This window comes from Falco naumanni, chromosome 5, assembly GCF_017639655.2.
Source record: "Falco naumanni isolate bFalNau1 chromosome 5, bFalNau1.pat, whole genome shotgun sequence".
In the NCBI taxonomy this organism is placed as follows: Eukaryota; Metazoa; Chordata; class Aves; order Falconiformes; family Falconidae; genus Falco; species Falco naumanni.
Genome location: NC_054058.1, coordinates 31,003,594 through 31,028,052, shown reverse-complemented (window position 1 = coordinate 31,028,052; position 24,459 = coordinate 31,003,594). Strand labels below are relative to the sequence as shown.

Here is a 24,459-nt window from a genome sequence, read left to right as displayed (position 1 = left end):
AAGTCACTTCTAAATAGTTCATTCTGCCATAGCAAGAAGCAGCAAAATCTCCCTAACTACTGAACTAAAGGAGAGTTACTAATTTACATTAAATTTCAGCAAATTTCAAATATTTGGGATAATGACAACTCTAAGAGCTGGTACATTCTCCAGCACTGTGGTTCTTTTAATTAATTCCAAAAGCAATGCCCTAACCAAAAATTATAAATTATCTGGCTACAGGCAGGAAGCACCAGACCCTAGAAATGAAGCGTGAGATCCTAACCCTTCACTTATCCAACTATATGAACTCACAAATCACAAAAACTCCCCCATTGTCAAGAATTAAAACAACATACACAACTATTTCTGAACAGATATTACTTTTAGATAAAATTAGAAACCTACTGATGTTAATTTTGAATAGTTTTAAAAGCTTTTTCAATTTTGAGTTCAATTTTAATTAATAAACACTGTTGAGCTATCTACCTGCTGTCTCCAACAGCACCGCTTTCATTAGTGGGGACCAAGTTTCATTCTATTAAGTAGTATACCATGACATTTTTATATTTTTCTTTTTCAGAACATGAGGAAAAGAATATTGTATAACTGGGACTAACCTCAAAAGAAATCCCAATGATCAGACAGAAATGTTATGCCCCTACAGCATTAAAGATACCCAGATGCAAGACACTGAGGATGTCACCCACCTACTTACAAGGGAAGTATAAATCTGTATTTTCTCTCTCATACCTTGGCAGCTGCCAGACCACCTGAGCCCCCACCAATGACAATGAGATCATAGTCATAGGAATGTGGCACCAGCGTATACCCGTTCATTTCCAACAGTTTCTGAGGCTTGCCTTCCTTATGTGCCTGAACAGAGAAAACAAGAAGGATTAGGGAACACTGAAAACACTCCCCACAGTGCTCAACAATTAGTATTTTCAGCAGCAAATATTGTGACAAGGGAACATAAGTGCATCTGAATTTTCTAAGCTCTGATTTTAATTAACTTCTAAAAATTTCATCTTCTTAATCCGTCCTTGAATAGCTCGGTACATATTAGATACTGAGCTATGAATTTTCTTGTTTGTTGGAGCCCTGGGTTTTCTTGCAGAGCTTAGTTTTCAACATCAATGCAACTCCAGTGATTCCTCATACTCTGTACTCCAGGATGAGATACACACTTAATGACACAGGCATTCCATTAATTTATTTTATTCTTTTCATCTGCCCTAGACTTTCCTAATTAGTGTTTTTCCCCTCCTCCTGCATGTATTAGTATGAAAATATAACAATCATAAACAACATCGTAATAATCTGCAATTACCAGCCTTACCAACTGAATGAACAGAACTGGAAGAAAACAATTTCTGAAAACTACAGCTTTGTAACATGCCTGTGTATATTATTGCTTTGGTTTAGCAATCTAGCTAACTTTGGTGTTAAATGGATCAAGTGTGATCACTACACTTTCACACAAGAATTTTGAGGGTTTTTTTAATCAGATAACTACTACCACAGGAAAATGACCTCTAAGTCCTAAAATGCATTTTGACAGCTGCATGCCATAAAGAACACTGCATTGTCTTCATATACTCTTCCTAAAATGATCCTTTGTACTTAATTTGCAAAGCTCCAATTTATCAGGGCTTCAGACCTTCAAGCCTCTGGAGTTGCTGGCGAAATTCTCAGTGCCCCTGAAACCACAGGACAAGATCTACAGTGAGTAAAAATCAGATTCCTCAGCTGATGTATATCAGCGAGTATCAACTAAAGTAATGACAAAATTTTTAAGACCAAAAAAGTAAATAAACCCATACTCAGGCACTTTACAAATTTGCTCACTTTTATTCAAGTGCTTCTATCTGGCTAACTAGGTAGGACTTGAAACAGTACTATGGGAATAGTCAAGGCAAATAAAAGGAAAGAAAAAGAACAAAAGAAGTTTCCCTTCTCTTTTCATCTTAATTTTGTTTTGCACTAAGCTGTCCTTTGTGCTTAACCCATTCTACTGTTGCCTTCCTCTGAGGCCAGAATATTCCCTCTCTCTGTATGTATAACTGTGTCTACCCTAGAGACTGCTACCAAAACAACCATACCACCACCAAGAGACCTCTATACCTTCAGCCAATTACACAGCAATGTCAGCAGAAATTCAGACTGTGCATATGTCTGTACAAAGTTACATTTTAATACTATTTCATAATCCTGGGTAGCATGCTAATAGTAGAAACAAAACCTAGAAACCACCTGTGGCTGTTGTGAAGACATCCAAAAATATCTCATCTTCCTTCCTCTTCTCCTCCTGCTCTGCCACCCCAGTACATACCCCTACCACTGAATCTACTTTGCACTTGGTTCCCCTTTTTTCTGTTTTTCTAACACAGCCATTGGCCAGGCTTAAACTTCCTACTGTAATCACAGTAACAGTGAAAAAGGAGCATATTTTGTCTTATGATATACATATGCACTTCATTTGTATTTAGGGATATCAAATTGGAGAAAGCATGCCATACTTCCAAAGCACACCTTCTTGTTTGCTCAGTGGCAACAGGATGGTGTGAAGCTTAAGGGCAGGCTAACTCCCACACAGTCATCAGACCCAGCTACCAAGAACGGTGTCTGTATGATGCATATAAAGAAACCGCAATACTTACTCATGATATTTGCTTAGATCACTACTTATATCACACTACTCTTTTTTTCTTAAAAAAAAAAATGCTCTATGTTTTCACATGCATTAAGACACTTTGGCTTTTACTCCCTAGCGTTTGATTCATTTTTCATTAGTTCTCCATAACCATCCTTCATGAAAACATATTAAAAGTTTAGATCAGACAAAGCAGATCACAACTTTCCCCTCTGAAACCACCTCCTAGAACCATGCTCCAAAGTGGCCAGGATCTTCACAAGCTCTGCAACCCATTTACCAAGGGAACTTATTCATGACCATGATCCCACCCTGAGAACAGATCTCCTCCTCCATTCTTCTCCCAAGAGCTACAATTTTTTAAAAGAAAGCCTACATTCTCATGTCAAATGTCAAAACTGAATTATAGACTTTAAAACATATCTCTCCCCTACCTTTAAAGTTTTTTCATGATCTCCTATTTGCTTCTCCTGTACAAAAACAACTGTCGGTGAAGTTTCTGCTGTTACTTCGCACTGCCCTTCTTCCTGCTTCTGTGGTCCCTCTGTGAAATAAAGAATAAAATAACGTAGTATCTGGAGAGACGTCCTTTATGAAGGCTGCAGTCCTCAAGCGAAATTGTCTGGGGGAGTGGCCTGGCGGCTTCATCGCTTCCTCATCAGCAGCATGCCTGTCTCAGGGGAGCCTTCCTGAGGCGACTGGTGAGTCATCTGCAACGTTAGGATGACTTGCTATATTCTCCTCTTTAATAAAATCCCGTACAAGAGTTGGCTGGGATTTCAGTACTTTTTGCCAATCTAGCAATATGCTTGGAACAAAGTAAGGAAATAAGATTTGATGTGGCTAAGCCTGAAACTTCAGTCTTAAAGGAAAATTAAGACTTCTAACTTTCTTGCCCAGTAGGTGATTTTCTTATGCTGATGTGCTGTCATTTTTTTCAGTCTCGTACTTTTGTAACTGAATTAATATTTTCATTTTTCTCCTGCAGTTAGTTCCCTGGAGACTTCTTTCAGTTAAATTTATCAATATAATTGGTTTTTCCAAGAAAATCTCCCCCCAAATAATTTCTACCATGTGGTATTGCTCATACTATGAAATCCTCTAAAGAAATGTATTCAAAAGTCTGGAAAAGATCTGTTTCCCCACTGGTCATATATATATGTATATATATATATATATATGTATATATATGTGTGTATATATATATATATAATTAGTCATCTCCAATAGAAAAGGTTAAGCTTATTAGTGGAAAGGAAAAATTAACATCTTTTTACATGGTGATACTTTATTTGATGTGGCATGGAAAAAGAAAAAATAAGAAAAGCTAATACTCAATTGGAATTCATTATCAGCTCTGCCTTCCTCCACATAACTCTGAGTTATGTTAAGCTTAATTTCCAATAAATGGGTCAGTACACACTCGTTTGTACTTAATCACACACATACTTTGTACTGCACATCCAGCATTAATTAGCAAACTCTGACACATGCACATACTTAGACAAACAGCCATACTGAATGCGTATACATTCCTTGGGCGATGAGGCCACAACCCTGAAGAGCAATCACACACACACATACACAAATGCAAAAAGGCAGTCATTGAAAATTGGTTTGTAATCTTGCCATCTCTGATTTTTTTCTCTGAAACTTTGTGATAAAATTCCTTTGTTTCACAAGGATATTGGGAAGATTACTTTTCTGAAGTTGGTAAAGGGGTTTAAAGATCAGAATTGTTACACCACAGTTAATAGTAGTATTAGTGATGGATAATACTGAGCCTATTCTAGCTTGGGGAAGGAAGGCAGGAATTAACCTGTATATATACACATGCATGTGAAAAAAGAAAAGCAAAACCACAGGTTTTGAATACTGGTCACGATCTTAATACAAGAGAATTTTTTTCTTCAATATATTATCAAAGCTACAGCCCTGCATGTACCTGAAGAAGCTGAAGGCTTACATTTTATTCCTATAACAAGTTTGAACAACCTCAGGAATGTTCACCTAAAACCATACCTTCAATGAGATAAAAATCTAGTCGTTAGACAACACAGGCATTTCTATAAACATCTCTAATTATTTTCAGGTAGATCTGTGCTAGAGGTGCCTAGCTTTAGCAATAGCCTGAAAACCTAAAGGCAACGGTAACCTCTGGCAGAGACTTGAAAGAGGCAGCACGCAGGCGGCTGCTGCCAGGGGCCTCTCCCTCCTTGGTTTGGGCAACCTGCCACAGGCAGGATGACAAAGCAGAAAGTGCTCTGCGTGTCACGTGTTTGCTCTCCATAAAATTCCATTCATTAACGGCAATTACAGTAACCCACGGTCCTGGTGAATTGATACTTTCCAGAAATCAACCAGCAGATAACCTTTTTGCAGACTGAGACTGCTAAGGGAGAACCTGGACCATGGAGCTGCTCTAGATAATTCTCAGAGACGTAGCAGTGAGGATGAGCCTCTGCCTGTAAGCATCAGTGTTACTTCAGCAAGTCTGTAGCAACTCACCAGCCACTGCAGGAAGATCCCGTGAGGCTCCAACCCAGCACTACCACCATCTTTGGCTTTTGTCAGGATGGTGCCTGTTGAGTGCTACCTCCCCTGTGACCTGCCAAGTGCTCCTTGATGTGTGGTGAACTAATCTAAAAAACCATGACTGTCCAAACGGGACAAGTGTACTCTCTTCCACTGCACTGGTTTTCTTCTTCTTGCTGTCTGCATAGCTGGCACCAGCCCTGGCAACCAACAGACCTTACACGAGCTGAATCAACTCACTAACCTAGGGAAAACTAACCCAGGAGCAGAAAAGATGTGGACAGTTACCCACCAACCTAACAAGCTCAGCCATCTCAGGGAACGGTCCCATGAGCACCACGGCTGGTGCCAGGCAGAAGGCATAATCATACAGACCAGCAAGGAGGAAGAGGAGACAGGAACGCTTCTCTCACTGGTACCAGCAAAACCACCATTTTGCTCAGCACCTTGTTAAACTAGCAAGAAACCCCCACCTTTTTAGCTTTTACCTGAATCCATTTCGGAAGCAGACTACACCAAGCCTCACTGCCACTTCTTGAGCAGGGAAGGAGAAAAACAAACCCCACAAGCAAAAAAACAGTGACACAACTATGGTATTTTTAATCAATATACTTCCTTATTGTGAGCAAACGTCCTCACAAACCAAAGTCCTCCCTGGAACTGAGGCCTCTGAACTTTTGTTTGTTGGTTGTGTAACTTCTGGCGGGGGTAAAAAAAGGCACAACTAGTTGCAGAAGGCCTTGACCAGGCAGGAACACAACCAGCCCAACATAACAGCCTGGACCAGCTTCATAAACAAAACTGCTCCAGGATAAGAATCGCCTTACTCTGCAAAAGCATCCAACCAGGGATCCAAAGGGCTGCCAAGGCAGGAGGTGGTGACCCACAGAAAGCACCGGCCCTTCAGCTGCTTGGCATGAAGGTCTGTAAGCGGTGCTTCAAGGCAAAGGTCTTCGCTGATTGACCTAGATTTTCTGTATCACACAAGAGGACATTACCAACAAGAACGAACTTCACATTTTTGACAATGTAATTAAGAAATAGCTGCCTCTACTCCGGTAGTTCAGAAGACGCCTCTGATCTTGTAACATTTATGAACGAGCATGTAACTTGCTTTACAGCCTTATCTTCAGGCATCTGAGACATACAGGCTATTTCATATGACAATGAACCTTACGCTCAAGTGAGCTTTTTAGGTGGAGAAATGTTCAGCTTTTCCTCCTCCTAGATTTGCTCATTTCTGAGCAAAAGTGAACTTTCAACACAGGTCACTACCTCCTCCATTGTGTAAACTCAGACATTTGGAAATGATGGTAAGAGAGCCATTATATCATCCAGATCACAACAAGTGAAAATACCCAAGCCTTTAAAATACATGCCTCCAGTCTGGATCGTGCCACAGATCCATGCTGAGTGGCTGCCTTGCGCTCAGCTGAACTGACAAAACTGTGAAGGAACGGAAACCTGGGGCTTTGCTGGTACGCACAGCTTTTGCTTTACCTATTAAACTGTCTTTATCTCAACCCACAAGTTTTCTCACTTCTACCCTTCTGATTCTCCCCCTCATCCTACCGGGGGCAGGGAGCAGCTGTGTGGTGCTCAGCTGCCGACTGGGGTTAAACCATGACACTCGCTCTCAAATTCAAAACCCACCAAGCTTGAAGACTGACAAGTAAAAGAGTAAAAGTACATGCCTGAGAAATCGGAAGTTTTCTGAACTATGTTATTGCTTATATTTATTCAGTGTGCTGCTGCCAAGTTCTTTAGTTTTCACTGTATTCTTAATCTGCTTTCCTTATCTAAGAGCTTAAGACTCCTTCCACTTAAATAAAGCATAGCTTGAATGGGATCAACATCAAGACAGAATGTTGAATGACAGCTTTGCACTTAGTTGAAACAGGGTACCGAAACAGAAACCAGGGGACTCCACTTTGGCACAGTTTCTGTTAACAGTCATGGGCTGTAGTCCGCAGTGTTACTCTGAAACACCTATCCCCTGCATGAAAACCCCAACCATTTGAATATAAAAGGCATCTAAAACCATTTTAATACATGGCAAAACATGTGGATACAGATTTTCTCCTAGGAAGTTTTCAACTGAAGTGTTAAGATAGAGGAGAAAAACCTCAGCAAATCAAACGCAGTTAACATATGAAAAAGGTAGAAAATGACAGAAAGCTTCACAGTGCTGTTTTCTCAAAGGACAATAAAAACCTACCCAGAACTTTTCATCTAACCTCTACATAATAGGGCAGAAATTACAGAACAAAGACAAGCCAAAGACAAAATACTGATGGAGGAATGACAAATGCCAGATCAAATGAAAGACAAACTCCCAAGTGACATCTATCTAAGGGCCTGATTCAAAGCTCTCTATACCCAATGGAAAAGCTCCCACCCAAACAAAGGCCTTAAGTGACAAAATACACCCCTTTCAGCTCAATTTTCTATTAAACATCTGAGGACTGACTCGGCAACATCCTCCAATCTACTTTTCACTCCAGATGGGTCAGTACTGTGTTTTGAGGGCTGCAATCAACCCCTGTTGCACCAAGAATGAGAAAAGTTGCTGATGTAGAGCAAGAAGCTCAACACTAACATACCTCCTTCTCAGCCCCTACACAGCCAGGCACTCAAGCTCATATAGCCTGTCACAACCCGATAGTCTGCAAAAGGGGTTCTGAAACTGGCTTCAGTTCCTAGTTCCTAGCAAAACAAGTAATTCCTACTTCCAGGCATTATTTTTTTTTCCTTTTGCTTTTCTACTTATCCATGCAGCTACCACAAAAGTCCAACCATAACACAAAAAAGTACTTTTACTGATTTCAACAGGAACATCACTGTACTCCTTGGCTTGTTATGAAGAGTCCTACAAGACGTGTTTCTGCCATAATAATTATGGAACTTGAAACCCCACTCCAACAAGACCCAGGCCTTCTCACAGACTTTCCTGGTAGTGTTCTCACCACCAAAGTCCTTAGCAGTATCAGACAGCTGACACTTGCCCTAAAAAGTCTTCAGCCATTACTCTTTCCTTATGTAATTGTTTACAGTAAACCATAAAAGAATTAGCCAGGTTGCTCTAATTAGCATTAATAGGGACATTTTCTTTGAGCATAACATCACATGCTGACCTCAAGTATTTCTAGAGCATCTGAAATACAAACCCTACTGGCTTAAAGAGAACAAGATGAATAAATTAAACACAGTTAAACTTCAGATTATCTCTTCCTCAGTAAAAAGGCAGGTAATGATAAATTAATTAGGTATCTTTGACCACTTCCATCTTCCATTTTATTTCACTATGAACTAAATTAACTAAAAACATCAGTGTTCTATCAACATTGTTCTCACACCAATTCCAAAACACAGCAATGCACCAGCTACTATTAACTCTATCGCAGCTGAAACCAGGACACTAGGTTATGAAAAGCTTAATGTAATGCTTCCCTGCCCCTGGAACTGTACTAAAAGCTGTAACATCTTATATAAAAAGTTTATATGCCATCTTTATGGAAAACATCGTCTTACAATAACTGGTAATTTTAACATGGATTTTTATCTATTCCCTTCATAAGTCACTGCTGCTTTTGTATTTACCCATATTGGTACAATTCTTTGTATAATGCAAATCAAAACAAAGGAAGCTGATTTCTGGTAGGTGTCATCCTCACAGTGCCATCCATATTGGCCCATGCTTCATTTGGGATGACCTGAAAAAACTGAGCTTTCTTATTTTTTTTTTCTTGAAATTCCTACAGCCAACACAAACTTGTGGCTCCCACAAACTGTGATTAATACTCTCACGCTACCTTTTTTTTTTTTTTTTTCCCTGGTCGTTAAATAAACAGCTCTCTGACAAGAGGAGGAAGTATTACCAGCCACACTTGAAGAAGTGTGGCACCTGAGGCACAGAGAGGTGAAACAGTACTCAGCAGGACTGGAACAGGATCTGCTGGTGCTGGTGCCATTCATTAGCCCCTACTGCCATCGGCCATGCCTTTATCGTCTCTACCACAGCTAAAGCTGTTTATTCATTCCCACACACCTCGTTGTAACCAGAGTTGCATGAGTCACAGAGAACATAAAAAAAAATAATAATGATGGTAGAAAGCAGCTCATATAGATTTTTTGTCAAACAAGCCAGTATTAAAAGTGGACATGGTTAAAGGACAACAAGCTTTTTGCAGGCAATCTCCCAGAATGTATGTGAAGTGTAAGGCAGGTATGCACTGTGGGAAATATTTGGATACTTGTCTCAGAAGCCCGAGCAGGGCTTTTTTAAAGGAAGTGGGAACACTTACTTTAGTCCAGAGTGATCAAAGTTTCTTGTCTCTGAAAAACAAACCAACTTGGGTAGAACAATTTAATCCTGCTTGTAGCAGCCCAGCAAACAATGGCAGCATTTCTACGAGATGAATGAAGCAGGATAGCCAAACAGGTCACTGCCCTCCAAACTGTCTTGCCACCTAAGTGATACAACAAACTAATCTGATGCATACAGGTTCTGACAAAGGTCTAGCTGGAAACAGTTGTGAAAGATGGGTGAAAACAGTAAATACATTACACTTTTGTAAACTGCAATTACAGAGACAAGCCTGCTTTGTGTCAGGCTGTGCAAACAGTGGAGGAGTTAAGGAAGTTAACAAGTTTCCTTCCCATCACATCGGGGATGCAATGCAAGGACACAGGAGGGGTGGCTGTACCAAACACCTTCTTAACCAAGCAGCTCACTCAACAAGTAAAACTGGCAAGTTTGCTAGAAGATTAAATGAGATGATATCTCAGTTCACTACATAAAAACATTTCATTAGCAGATTCCTAAGAAAAGCTAAGACTAAGCTAGACTAAGTTACTATTACTTTCTATGGAAATAGTAGCATTTGCATGCTTTACTTACCTCCTCCTTTCACCTTTGTATCTCTTTTATGCAAATAAAAGTGCTGTGGCAGATAGCACAGTAACAGCCAAAAATTACAGGAGGTCACACATTTCCACAGGGTTTACCAGAAATTAGTCCAACTACATACTCAACAGTACAAGGCACAAAGACTAAATATAGAAGAGGCAGTATGCTAAGTAAAACAACAGCTGTGAGCTTTATGGAAGTAAAATAAAAGGTAAAACCAAATTGAAGATGAGGAAAAAGAGGTGGTGTCAAATATAGCTTGGCAAGTTAGAGGATGGCTTTGTGAGGAAGACCTATAATGTGACAGCACATTCAGAAAAGGCAGTTACTGAAAAATCTGAATGAGAAAAACATGAACAAGCACTGGAAAAGAATTTCACAGGAAATACATGAATCACAACGCTACAGCTGCATTACAACAGGCAAGTATCAAAAACCAGATATCAAAAACAGAGGAGGAATCAAATATAAAATTTTCTCAGGAGACAGCAGTGGCAAAGTGCACTCACTTCAAACCAGTGGAAAAAGGAGGGTAAGTTACCAATCCAGTATACTGCATAAACTTCAGTGCACAATTTTACCTGGTATTTGGGTTGTTATCTACAAACACAACCAAAACAATAGCAAGACACCGTACCAAAGGATATCCAAGGTGGGCTTAATGGAGGAACAACCCTGAGACAAGAACAAGCAATGAAGTTTATCTCCAAGGAAGACTTAAAAATAGAGAAATCATAACAATGGACTAAAAAGGGGACCACTACCACACACTGCGAGGACCAAGCACTGTTCTCGTTCACAACAGAAATCAAGGGGATGGCCTAACTGTTAACAGAGGTACAGAAAGAATACGGGAAACCCTGACGCCACCTCCAGGAGACAAGTCCACTCTACGCTTCTCCACAAGACTGCTATGACACATCTGTTATTGTTACACCTGAGCAGTTCACGTGTAAATTATATGGTCAAGACATCTGCAGGAAATACTGCAAAAATAAAAGTATTTGGGGCCTCATTACTCAAGACACTCACCACACATAAATGTCAATGCAACTTAATCACCATCCGTGTTTGTACTCCAGCACCGCAGCAGGACCAACGAAGTGGATCCCCTGTTACTGTCTCAGTTATGCTACTATATTCAGAGGCTCTCATATCAGCACTAAAAGTGAGAAGCAATGTTTTTAACAATACTTTGTTAATTCACCTTGTAGAACCCAACCCAAATTTCATTTCAAGTGAAACAGAACAAGATCTTAAAAAGATTGGTCAGGATGAGCTTGGTACAATGCTCTGGGTGATGCTCTGTTTGTGTTGAGAAAGGAATGTACTCTGAATAATAAGAAAAGTACTCTGAATAAGACAAGGTTCCATTGACGAAGTTAAAGGAATGTACCACTGGCAATGTTAAAGGAATGTGCTCTGAATAATTAGAAAAGATAAGGTGGGCACCTGAAGGAGAGAAGGAGACCATAAGTCAGGAAATCGTTGAACAAAGAAAATTGAAAGGTTTATTCCACCTAGAACCCACCTACTATGAATGGAATGATTGGGTGTCAAAATCAAATTAATATGTATGTAAAGATGTTGTAATCTCTCACAAAAACTGTATAAAATACCTAACTTTTCACTGAAAACTTCAGAGCTACTTTGTCTGGTGCGAATCAGTTAGCTCCCCAACATTGCACAAAATAAATACTTTTGCTGCTTAAAGACAAAATTAGTCTCTGAGCAGTTAGTCTGTGCCGTTTTGGCATCACAAGTCTGCTACAACTTTCCAGGTCCACCAGTGAGCATGTGCTATGTCCGCAATGCCCAGTCCTGAAAGGAGCCAAGCAACTTCAATTTACATGAAAGTCAAACCTAACTGAAAACACAGTTGCCCATAAAATTCAACTAGCATGAGGATCTGGGGAAAAAAAGCAGCACCTGAGGCAATAGCAAGGTATTTTTCCCACAGAAAAAAAATTATGTTTTATAAAGAAAAATCTGCAACCTAGGCTATCTTAATTCTGAGATGTGCTAGTTTAGCCCCTTATTGTATTGCTTTGATTTTTCTCATTAATCCTTTCTGCAGGAAAATGCATGTTTATAAGATAGAAAACTAAAGCAATGCAGAGCAAAATTAACGAAAAAAATCAGGAAAAGCATTATCTTCTAAGTTATTTCCAATTTTCATACCTTTACCACCCAAAAATGTCATAAATATTGCACATGCAAAATGCAACTGTTGAAGTAAATGGAATGCTATTTGAAGATTATAGGATAACCTTTTTGAAAGCAGAAGCTAAGGACAAAAGAATGTATTTAATAGCTATGTAACATGAAATATACATAATCACTTTATCTTACCATTTTTACTTTTTCCTGTTCTAGCCACCATACTCCTTGCCAGTTTTGCTCATTGCCAGCTTGCTACTGTTTGCTTTTTTAAACACCCTTAGATCTTACAGCAAATTAACTCTGAATTTATTATTCCCATTGACAAAATCATGCAACGGTGGGAATAGATCCAGAGAGTAATTAAGAAAATCTTGCAGCTAGGAATGGCCCAATTTCTTCCTCCTACGACACACGTAAGTTTAAATCTGACTTGTCCAAGAGACGTATGTTGATATTTAAAAAGCCCTACTGCCCAGTATGACTACCTATAGAAAGGGGTTAATTGAAGATTGTTCCTGCTTTAAGAGTCAGTTAAACAACGAGTAATCAGCTTATTTGCATTACGTTTCAGTTTTAAAGTAAGTTATCTGTCTCTATTTACATTTCTGTAATTATTTGTTTTAATCTTCTATTTAACCTCTTCAACAGCACCTGTAACTCCCCTTATCTCTTGTCCCTAATGGGTATTAAAAACTTTGACTTGCTCCTTCAGGAAATGGACGCTGAGTTTCAGGTAATAATCCACTGGTATGCGACCATCCCAGAAGCAAAACTGCCTAGAAGCTGAAATACAAATCTTAATGTCACAGTTTCAACCCACTTTCCTGTAGAATTACTTTAAGATGCTGCCAGAGTTGTCAAATGCGCAGCAGGGAATAGTAATGTCTTAAACTGAAAAACCAAAGATACAGCAGAACATATAAAGAACTTACTGTTTGGGCTTCAGTTTAAGTCATTTAGCCTAAATGAGTCAGCTTCACAAGGCTGAAAAAGCTCGTTAAGATGCAGGCTTCACTTCTGAGTTTGTGTCAGCAGACACATCATTGTCCAGAGGAATGAGGTTTGGGGGCATAACCCCATAGCAGTTTACTCTGCCCCACACTCTGCTACCACACCAGCCTAGCTTTTAGTGCATCTGATTTAAAGCTGTATCAGGTATTTTGAAATTATAACGTGGTTTGTGGCAGCATTAGGTAATGGAAATGCTGTGAGTTAACCCTAACTGGTCTCAGGGCACTGCACTGCCCTGAAAGTACAAGGGCAACTGGACTCTCTTGACAGTGGTTTGAGTTTTCTTTTTTCCCCAGAGTTTCCTGTTAGGGTCAAGGAACATTGCATGCTTCCAATGTCAGGATTTTGACTCAGGCTAGAGGATTTTATGTTGGTGTAACTGAAAGATACTAAGCAATATGGAGCCATAACAATAAGCTTATTTCATTAGTTTTAACTCTTAGAAACCTCATCTTCGTACTTGCTAACTCCTGCTGTGCTCCCACCTTGCGTAAATTCTTACTGCATAGGCATCTTTATTCTTCGTTTGCCAAGCCTCTGACAATTTCCATTCTGCGTAAGACAAACTATTGTATAATACCGTAAAGCTACCAAGGGGTTTTAGCGTCAATGTTCTCAAATTATTGCACACATAAAAATATCTTTACAAATAGACCCCTTTCCCAAGGATTTGGTAAAGCTGAAAACACTCCTTCAGTAGTAATGTTCAATGAAATACTACATCCTAAGAGCACTTTCTGATTTATGCAGAACCACTGTACAGCGCCAGATGTAAGCATAGGTTAATTTTCAGGCATTCATCACTTCAAGATCATTATTTCTCCTTTTTTGTCTGGTTTTATAGGTCTGGTGAGAGCACAGTTAGCACTATATCCAAGGAGCACCAGAGACCGAAGTCCTGACCCCAGAGAGGTACAGAGCAGACAGCCGAAATGCACCTTTCCCCGCTGCTGTTGCAGCAACATACCAGAACCCTGGTAAACAGAAATTACTTCCATGGACCAGAGGGCCATGCAGCTCCCATCGAACTCCAGATCTTTCTCCCTGCTGAGCTCACGCTAAGCCGCAGCCTCCCTTCAGGCAGCAGCTTGCGCCCCAGGGACCTGCTCCCCACACCACTGCCCACAGGGCCAGGGTCCCGCATCTCCCCTGGCTCCCAGGAGCGAGGGGATGCAGACAGCCCTGCCCAGCCCCGCTGCCACCTGTGCTGGCCTCAGTCAGTCGGGAGAAAAGCCGAGCATCAGAGGCTGTGTTTGGGAACACATAACTAACAAGACACGGTCAGATCTGTGGTCACACCAGCTGAAGGCACGATAAAGTTGTTCTGCAGCAGGTGCTCGGTACTCCCATACCCAGAAGACCCACCTGAAGGTGCCCGGCCAGCAGCTGCACCCTGCTCTGATATCCTGGGTGTTTTACCAGGAAACCAAAGTCATTTTCATGGAATCACGGAATGGTTCGGGCTGGAAGGGACCTTAAAGATCACCTAGTTCCAATTCCCCTGCCACGGGCAGGGACACCTTCCACTCAACCAGGTTGCTCCAAGCCCCATCAAACCTGGCCTTGAACACTTCCAGGGATGGGGCATCCACAGCTTCTCTGGGAAACCTGTTCCGGTGCCTTGCCACCCTCACAGTAAAGCATTTCTTCCGAATACCTAAGCTAACTCTGTCCTCCTTCAGTGTGAAACCATTTTCCCATGTCCCGTCGCTACAGACCCTGTATTTCCCTCGACCGCCCTCCCGCCCCACCGCACTCAGAGCCCACCTCCCCGGCGCTCGGGGCCACCACGCAGGTGCGGGGCCACCACGCAGGTGCGGGGCCACCACGCAGGTGCCGGGCCGCCGGCCACCTACCTGCCGGCCGCCGCCGCTCTGGGCCGCCGCCGGGCGCCTGCCGCACCGCTTTGCTCTTCCGCGGGGCGCTACCCATGGCGCGGCTCAGCGCGCAGCCCCGCAGCCCCCGCGGCCGCGCTGCCCCCCCCGCCCCGGCGGCGCCCCCCTCGCGCTCGCGGCCGCCCCGCCCCCAACGCCCGGCTCGGTCGCGATGGCGACAGACGCGGGCGCGGACCCGGCCCGGGGCTGGCGCGACCCCTGGCGGACCCGGCGCCGCGCTGGGCCCGGGCGGCCGGGCGGGGGGCGGCCTGGCACGGCGGGTGGGAGCGGGCGAGGGCCGGGCCGCGGCTCTGCCCGCCTTGCTCTCGCTTCTTCCGCGGGGCGCGCAGCGGCGGGGGCGGCGCGGTCCGGGCCGAGGGGCTGCGGCCGCCGGGTGCTGCCTGCGGGGCCGCTTCCCGTCGAGGGCGGGGGCCTGGACCCCGGCGGGGCCGCGGCGCGGCCGGGGGAGGGTCGCTGCCGGCTCCCACCGCCGAGCGGGCCCGCCGGCCGCCATCCGGGGGTGCTGGCGTTAGAAAAGCGTTCAGGAGGTGCTTGAGAAATACGTTTCTCGCACAGTTCATGGCTCATACTATGGAATCTCCCTATATAAAGAAGACCAAGACCCGCTGAGAGATTAATTGTGAGGCTGAAAGTCTGATGGGGCTCATCACACTGCGCCCCTCCGGGCCCCGGACGTGGCTTGTCATCATTATCTTACCGCCTGCACAGGTCGTGGCCCCATAATGGTGGCTTCACCTGACCCTGTGACAGAAGGGGTGCCTGCCAAGAAGGAGTTCTGGCATAAATCAAGGAGACAGACAGGGCAAGATGAAAGCCATGACCCTACAAACCACCAACAGACCTGCACACAAGTGACTGCTGTTACTGTCACCTCCAATTTGAGCTTTCTTTACTCTTTATGTGGAAGCATGTGACTTGTTACACCAAATGCAGCAATTTATCCGATCCGTATTCTCACAACAAACGCAGACATTTGTTTGAAAGGTTTTAAAAGGACACCGAGCCAATCGTTGACGGTTTTGGTGGATGGATCTTCTTTTTAGTTGCACAGATTGACTGCCAGGCTGTATGTGGAGTGAGCATGAATGTGCTGTAACGCTAATGCACAGCAACAAAGTGCGTCCTATAGATGCGGGAGCTCTTAATCCAGTTCTTCACATGACCATTGGGTTGCTCTGTGGTCCTGCAGAAGTCACTCATGATAAGTGTCCCCCAGTGTAAAATGTAAATGTCACAGAATCACAGAACAGACAGGATTGGAAGGGACCTCTGAAGATCTAGTCCCAGCCCCTGCTAAAGCAGGTTCACCTACAGCAGGTTGCACAGAGTCGTGACCAGGTGGATTTTGAATGTCTCCAGAGAAGGAGACTGCACAGCCTCTCCGGGCAGCCTGTCCCAGTGCTCTAACTCCCTCGAAGTAAGGAAGTTTTCCTCACATTCAGATTGAACTTCCTGTGCTGCAGTTCGTGCCTGTTGCCCCTTGTCCTGTCACCGGGCGCTGCTGAGAAGAGCCTGGCCCCAGCTCTTGACACTCGCCCTTAAGATATTTGTAGCCATTGATAAGATCCCCTCTCAGTCTTCTTCAGGCTAAACAGGCCTCTCAGCCTTTCCTCATAAGGGAGATGCTCCAGTCCCCTAATTACCTCTGCTGGACCCTCTCCAGCAGTTCCCTGTCTCTCTTGAACTGGGGAGCCCAGCACTGGGCACAGCACTCCAGGTGCGGCCCCACCAGGGCAGAGCAGAGGGGCAGGATCACCTCCCTCACCTGCTGGCCACGCTCCTTTGATGCACCCCAGGGTCCCACTGGCCACCTTGGCCACACGGGCACACGGCTGGCTCGTGGGCAACTTGCTGTCCACCAGGACTCCCAGGTCCTTCTCTGCAGAGCTGCCTCCCAGCAGGTCAGCACCAGCCTGGTACGTGGGGTTGTTCCTCCCTAGGTGCAGGACCCTACACTTGCCTTTGGTGAACTCCATCAGGTTCCTCTCCTCCCAACTCTCCTGCCTCTCCAGGTCTCGCTGAATGGCAGTGCAGCCTCTGGTGTATCAGCCATTCCTCCCTGCTCTGTATCACCAGCATGTCATGTCTTTTTATCCTATAACCCCTACAGAGTTGTGATTATCTTACTAACCCTTTTAGTCCAGGACCCCAACCACATTGGCGCTCAGTACTCTGCCACAAAAGTAACAATGAGCAACAGCAAAGGACCAAAAGAAAGGAAGAGACACAACAGGATAATAACTTTGAGTCTTGTGGTGTAAGAGGCATTGCCTCCCTGTCCTCAACTTTTTTGTATAGAGGACTTCAGAAGTTCCCATTTCTGTTGCTGTTTCTCTTCTGCTCTGCAGTGGTATCTCCAGTGTCAGCTGGGGTTTCTAATAAAAAAAACCCAAACAACTAAGCTTACGACTCCAAGTAGAAAAAAGTCTCTGAACTCACTGTGGGAATGATCACTGTGATTTTAGAAATTATGTCTTCAATATAGGTATCTATAATAGCAAAAGTTATTATGATAATGAGGGTAATAATTGTTATGGGCATACAGGGATTACTATAGCTTCAGAAATAAAGTTATTAAAATAATTTGCTGAACAGGCTTGGGGAAGGAACTTTACACCACCAAACCCCATCTCAAGATTTTCATTAAATGGGGACTACCAGCTGGCAACTCAGTCAATGTGAGAAAAATCAAGTTTAAAAAAGCACCTTGGAGTGCTCTTACTCATTCATAATGTTTCATTTTGCTTATTGGTTTGCAGTTACGTTCCAATCACATTTCCTTTCAGTAAGAAAAGAAAAAGGTCTTATGTTTCTGTGGTGAAGATCCACTGAAGCAATGGAAAAAAAAAAGAAGTTCTACATCTGAGGAAGTTCTACATCTGAGGTGTTTTGTTTGCAAAAACATTTGAGATAGTTTTCATTTGAAAACCACTGCATCCAAAAATCAGAATTCTCCAAGATCACTTGTAACTAAAGAGTCTGTCACTGCAGAACAGAATCTTGATGCTCCACCGAAAGACTAGCACCCATTTTCACCTTCTTTACCCCACTCCTCCCTAATCTGTTGCTTTTGTCTACAGTTTTACTGGCCCACATCACCTCTTTTGTTAGTTATTACTACCTCCTCACAAACTACCTTTAGGCCATTCAGAGTATACTCTGATAACTTCTGTTCCTTAACTCTTAATCAGACCATTCCTGATCTCAGCCTTTTAAAGAGTAAAGCCCTTCTCCTGAATCACAGGTTGTGACCAACTCCAAGGTCCTATAAAACTCTTCCCTTTTGGCTGATTTAATCTTATTATCTTGCCAGATCATCCTCTCTCCAGTTTTATCTACTCCTTTACTTTCTTTATGTGTTCCTCCACAGAGGTCTTTTGTTTGCTCTTACAATGTTTCCTATGTTAAATCATTTTTCTGGGCAGATCCAAAAAGTGTCTGCACTCTTTTCATTTAAATTTTGCCTAGAAATTACAATTTTTACGAGGCTTAGGAAAAGCCACGTACATCCATTTATCTTCTAATTTATCCTTAGTTGACTGAAGTGTACATACACATACAGTGCTGGACCACTGAAACATAGGCAGAATATGGTGACAAGAACAATGGAAAGTCAAAAGAGGATGGAAGAAAAATGCAGTATATTCCAGTTATTAGTATTGTGATCTCCTGATGCCTTGTCTGTATGTTACAGACTTTTTTTGTCAGTCTTTGCCTTTCTCTCCCTATTTAGACTCTTTGGGAGAAAGAGTTTTTCTTCCTCTGTGTTTAGAAAACGCTTGACATTTCAATCTCTGCTGCTGTCCTCCTCACAAATAATCTTCATGCTGTCCTTTTCCACTAGCAAGGACACACATAGGAGAGCAGTCTTTGGGATCATACAGTTGAAAGACACCCTGGATCCCGTAATATCGCCCTGATACAGACACAAGCTTAAACCCCTGTTGGAGTCAGAGATGAGTGTGCGTACTGAAGTCACTGGGAGACTGAAAGCCTATTTCAGTCTGACACCAAAGCACTGATTTAAATATGCCTTGGATTTGTCTGTCTGTTAATTCCATCTACATGAAAATTTAGTGCAGATCCTCAGAATTGCTGTGTTAAGAAGCAGGACAGCAAAGCCTGTTTCATTAGAAATATCAGTAGAACAAAGGAAAGTCTTGAAAATCTGTCACATTGTGTCCTGTTTTCAATACTGGAATACTATAAGGCATAGACTGCATAAGCTACCATTAAGATTAAGAGATCAGCTGTGATAAATTCAATTAATGTGTAAAAAGTCTATAAAACACTTGGACGACTAATAAAAATAGTAATTACTTAGGATATTAACTGATAAGGTTCTTTATAAAGATGAAATGTAAGGTGTTTTACTCTGTCTTGAAGTCTCGATAAAGATATTTTATAGCAAACATATTCAGTGCATTATTGCTGCTGAAGAACCCCATAACAGAGCTGCGATAATCGAAGTGGTACATCAATGGGACCAATCCCTTAGTTGTTTCTGAGATAATTGATTCCCAGCTCCCTGGGGCTATTATAAGAGTGATCATTAAAATAATATTAGAATTTCTATTCCCACAAAGATTTCTATATATTCCTTCTATATCTATGAACTGGGAGGAAGACTCTCTCAGTAAATGGAGAGCCCACAGTGCCATCTTCTTATGAAGTACAGAATTCTTGGTGCCAAATGCAAAATCACCTAAATATTAGCATTATTAAAGCTGACACAGTCCTTGCATTTTCTGAAAATCAATGGCATTGAAATACCACCAGTCATTTCTGCAAGCTTGGATTCATCTTACGTTATACCAGCCACCTAGATGTTTGACCTTTCACATAAGCTCTTGATCTAAGCTCCTTTGGTAGCCAACAGAGAAAGACAGGTGTGTCGAGATAGTAACTCATCCTTTCAAAGACAGGCACTTCTAAAAAAGTGAGCCTATCCCTAACCCTTAGTATGGACAAATCCAAGTGAGAAGACTTGCAGCTTTCATGGCTAAGTTGACAGAAGAAATCTATGTCTCTGCCTACACTGCAAATGAGACAGTGTCAGTAAGTATCTTAGTGACAGTTACAGAGCACAGTTAAGATCTACCCAGTGCAACAGATTCTGACAGAACAATTTTGTTTTAGTGATGCGGCTGACACAATGGTAATGTACACAGGCCTTTCAATCACTGCAGTTTGGAATCCCATATAATCATCTCTACAGGAAGGAAACTACAAATACTGACAAGTGCCACAGCCTCTGGAAACCTCTGATACGTCCTGGAAAGTCCTGAATTCCTCCAGTCACACCAAGCAAAACTAAGTGATCAAATCTACTACCATTGTGCAATTCAACCACGTGGACAAAATGTGAGAACATAGGCTTTATGAAAAGAAATTTTCATGATACAAAGCAAAACTTAGTTCTGTAGTCCTCCAAAGCCCCTACTCGGTAACTCCAGTATGTCAGCACTAACAGCCTCCTGGCTTTCATAACTGTTAACTTTGTAATCAAAATGGAACTGGGCAATAGTCCTCATTTCCTCACTTCTCATCTTCATCTGACCTGCCTCCTGTGCTCCCTCTGCAGTACCCAAAACAGAGCTGTAATGGAACCCAGCCTCCCCGCCCATGGGAGATGTAGGGTTTCACTGCCTAGCCATAATGCAGTTGCTTGTCCTCTTGCACAGCAGAATTAAATAAGCCACCTTTCACCATACATTCACTACTGATACATTTCCTTCCCACATGTAGCTGATAATAGGAGAAAACCCAAAACATAACCATAGAATTCAGTTGAATGCTGATGATAACAAATAAACCCACATGAACAACACTTGCAAATAGGTCATAAATTTAGCTACAAAAAATTAAGTTAAAAATTTTACTTGAGCTACTTAGGCTTTTCGTTTTATACTTTGTATTACTTGCCATAAGGTTTGAAAAAGCTGAATTTTTTTTTGTATAAATTTTCTGTATAAAATGAACATTGATTTTTTTTTCCCCCGTGTTTTGGGAAGAGCCAAAACCAATGCAAATGTTTGTATCCAGGAGGCTGTAATGGCACAATTGCAAAGCAAGGCTCCTGTCAGATTGCATCTCAAAACTGTGGCATTTCTTTGTTGAAAACAAAGCAGAGAAGATACTGTTACAGTCTCACCTACAACTGTTGCTGTATTATTCATGGACAAGTTACAGGCTTCTGCCAAGATCTCTTCTAATCCTTGAAATGGTTCTGTATGGACCATCATCTGGCACATGTACTTTGAAGTTCTTTGTTGCTCTTGTGGAATGTTTATACTTGATGTTTTAGACGCATTTTAATATATAAATTACCTGGTTACAAGTCAGTTCTGCTCCAGGTACATTTCAAAGGGATTGCTGCTAGCCACATTTAACCTCATCTGCTGAGATTAACTGGCACACGTAAACAAGCAGTATCTTTGGATCTACTTGCTTGTCTACCTGTTCCACTGGTGCAAACAATAAATTGATCTTTCTTTTATCTAAAGGAACAAGACTTAGGCATTAATGTACAGCCTATCTGTCTTAGCTCCCCTAATAACTGGAAACGTTGGCCAATTTTAATCAAATTTACTTAGTGGAATATGTCTCAACATATGACATTTCTGTATTTCTTGTGAAGTTGAGCAGTGGCAAGGAAAAGGCTCAAAAATGAGTTCAGCTCTTACTAGAGGTTGCACACTGGAGCTCAGTCTCAAGAAGTCTTCAGGAAATGGCTTCACTTGTCGTTCGCCTGTTCTCTTAGTGGCTAAGCCATTCACAGTTCAGCTGAAAGTAGGAAAGTAATATGGCCACTGACTGAAAAAATGGCTAACTGAGGCACAGCAGGATTAAAACTCAGGCCTTCAAAGGTATTTATGTACCTCAATTGAAATCTGATGGCCTGGATTTACAGTAATTTGCCCAAGGTCATACAAGAAGCATGCTGTAGACCTGGGAATTGAATCCAAGCTTGCACCTCGGTATTTGGACTTCCCAAATGAGATTAGTAATTTCAGAATTGCCCCTTCTTTGGCTGGATACCATTCTGCTGTGAATAAACACATCTTCTGGTCCTCACGGTGTGGCTGTCAAAGCTGGCTACTATTATAGCTCTGCCTCCCAGGGGTACTGTCACAGCACAGACCATACACATGACTCCCCTTCAGAGCTGTGGGACCACACAGCATGAAGGCCACCTGAACACATAGTTCCTTTCAACTGTAGCAGAAATTTTACTGTTAAAGGGGCAAAACTATTTAAAACCAAGGTACACTTGGGTAGCTGAAGAATTGTTCAACACAACTAAAAGCGATTCATCCTTGGAAAAGTAAAAATGAGGTGAACTTCAGTTAATTCCATCTGATCTCATCTTACTGTGACTTGGTTAATTACCTGTAGATAATTTCTTCTGGATTTCTGCATTCAATCTTTCTTCACATAGCATTGCCCGGCTCTGTAGCAGCTTCCAAGTATCTTTTAATTAGGATTGTCTAATACAAATGCTCTAATCTAAAAAAAAGAGAGATAACAAGCATTAGGAAGACCGCTGTTAAGAATGAATATAAATTTCTGAGGCACCATGGAGTTAATAGTTTGACAAAAGACCTATTCCCAGTCTGTTACACTTAGAATTTCACAGTAATAAGAACTCTGCAGAATGTTAGATGATACCCCCCCCCAGTGCTATTTCTACAAAAATTGTAATTTCTTGTTTCAAACACATACTTTTCCAAATGACAGTCCAGAACGCAAGTAGGGTACATTTCAGAGCAGACTGACATATCTGTTCTGGTTTAAAGAACATGCTTGCTCACCTTTGACAGCTTTCTTAGCTAACACTTACTAAGCAGAACAGAAGATATGTGAAGATTTTGATTTCCTTACTGAAAATTTCAGCCACAAAATTACAACCTCATCAAATAGATCACAACCTCACAAAGCTCTCTTACATCTTACTGCAGTTATCTCCACCTACTCTTGAACATTCTTCCTTTCTTTTTGCATAGACAGAATTTGAGCTGATCTAAAAGGAGAGGTAGATTGGACACAGAATCTTGAGGAACAGGACAGAGAAATTATACGTGAACCTGGAGAATATAAAATCTAAATGACATGACAGGGAATTTGAGACTGTAACTGATAAACAGCTAGATAATAAAGCAACAAGCATTACGCTAGATGATTTATCAAGGTTCACACAAGACACCACTGACACTGTACAGATGAGAGATGCAGATCAGACATGTTGAAATACACCTTTTCAGGATATACGGTATGAATAGAACATTTAGTGCTGCAAATATATCGAGCTTGAGAATGTACTTAGCATATGGATAAAATAATAAAGTGATTAAAGACTGCATGATAAATGTGTGACAGAAATTGTTACTAATGGAAGAACACAAGAAAAAGTGTACGTAAAGGAGAATGCTGGCTTGGATTCCCTGGCTTCAGTTGGCTGACAAGTTTAACCACTGAGTGCTGTTCTGTCATCAATAACAGTGAATACTTGTTCCCACTATGCTATCCTAAAGAAAAATGTTGCATAAAATAGGTGGATAAGTAGTATTTCCATCAATACAACACTGATAAATGCCAGCAAAAACACTACAGGAGAAAAGACTAATGCTTCTGTTTCAAGTTTGAAAAATGCGCAGTAAAAAGATTTGAGGGCCATGCCGACAAGGAGATTAAAAAATTTGACTAGCTGCTCAAAAAAAAAAAGGACACTGCTCTGTGCCCTGAAGAACCTGCACACTGGTCAGTGTTCATCTTTCTACACTTGTGAAATTCTGGGCTGAGACGAAAGAAACCATCCAAAGATCTTAAAACTGCACAGCAAGATGAATAGTGTATTGTCATGGTATTATATTTAGTGAACACAAGCTATGAAATAGATAAAGGGGAAAATGCACTCCCTAAGGCCCCAAAGTCAGTGAATGTTCTTGCATTATTTTACATCTTCTGGGCATTTAAAAAAAAAAAACTAATTAAAAAAAGTACCCAGGAGGCAGAATCAAGCTGCATATAGCATTTGCAGTAAAAACCTGAGGCCATGCAAAATTTGTCTCGTACGATGTTTCAGTTTAAACTCAAAAGAAACCAAACAAATGGACATTTTGAGTGAATTTGAATCTTTGTGAGATATCAAAACACATATAATTAATGTTGCTATGTGAAGCCAAGTGGAAATGTGTAAGGTTTATTGAGTTTTGTTTTGTTTAAATCCAAATGCCAGAAGAAAGCTAGGAGGGGAATGCACTTATTTATCAGGTATTAACTGGAAGAAGAATGCTAGCAAAGGCCATTGT

At 41.8% G+C, this 24,459-nt stretch overlaps 1 protein-coding gene across 4 annotated transcripts in view; it reads right to left on the bottom strand.

Annotated features, from left to right (window-relative positions):
• TXNRD1 (thioredoxin reductase 1) overlaps positions 1–22,629 on the bottom strand; it is a 47,890-nt gene extending 25,261 nt beyond the window's left edge. The window contains exons 1-3 of one of the 4 annotated variants that reach the window (XM_040595634.1): positions 22,541–22,629; positions 3,070–3,179; positions 733–855 (exon numbers count right to left, since the gene is read on the bottom strand). In XM_040595634.1, the coding sequence (XP_040451568.1) occupies positions 733–855; positions 3,070–3,179; positions 22,541–22,592 (285 nt within the window). In that variant the 5' untranslated portion in view covers positions 22,593–22,629. Of the gene's footprint in view, positions 1–732; positions 856–1,642; positions 1,683–3,069; positions 3,343–5,658; positions 5,679–15,109; positions 15,129–22,540 lie in introns of those variants that run through there. The other 3 variants (XM_040595633.1, XM_040595635.1, XM_040595636.1) reach the window with 3 other exon arrangements.
• Between the last annotated feature and the right edge of the window lie 1,830 nt (positions 22,630–24,459).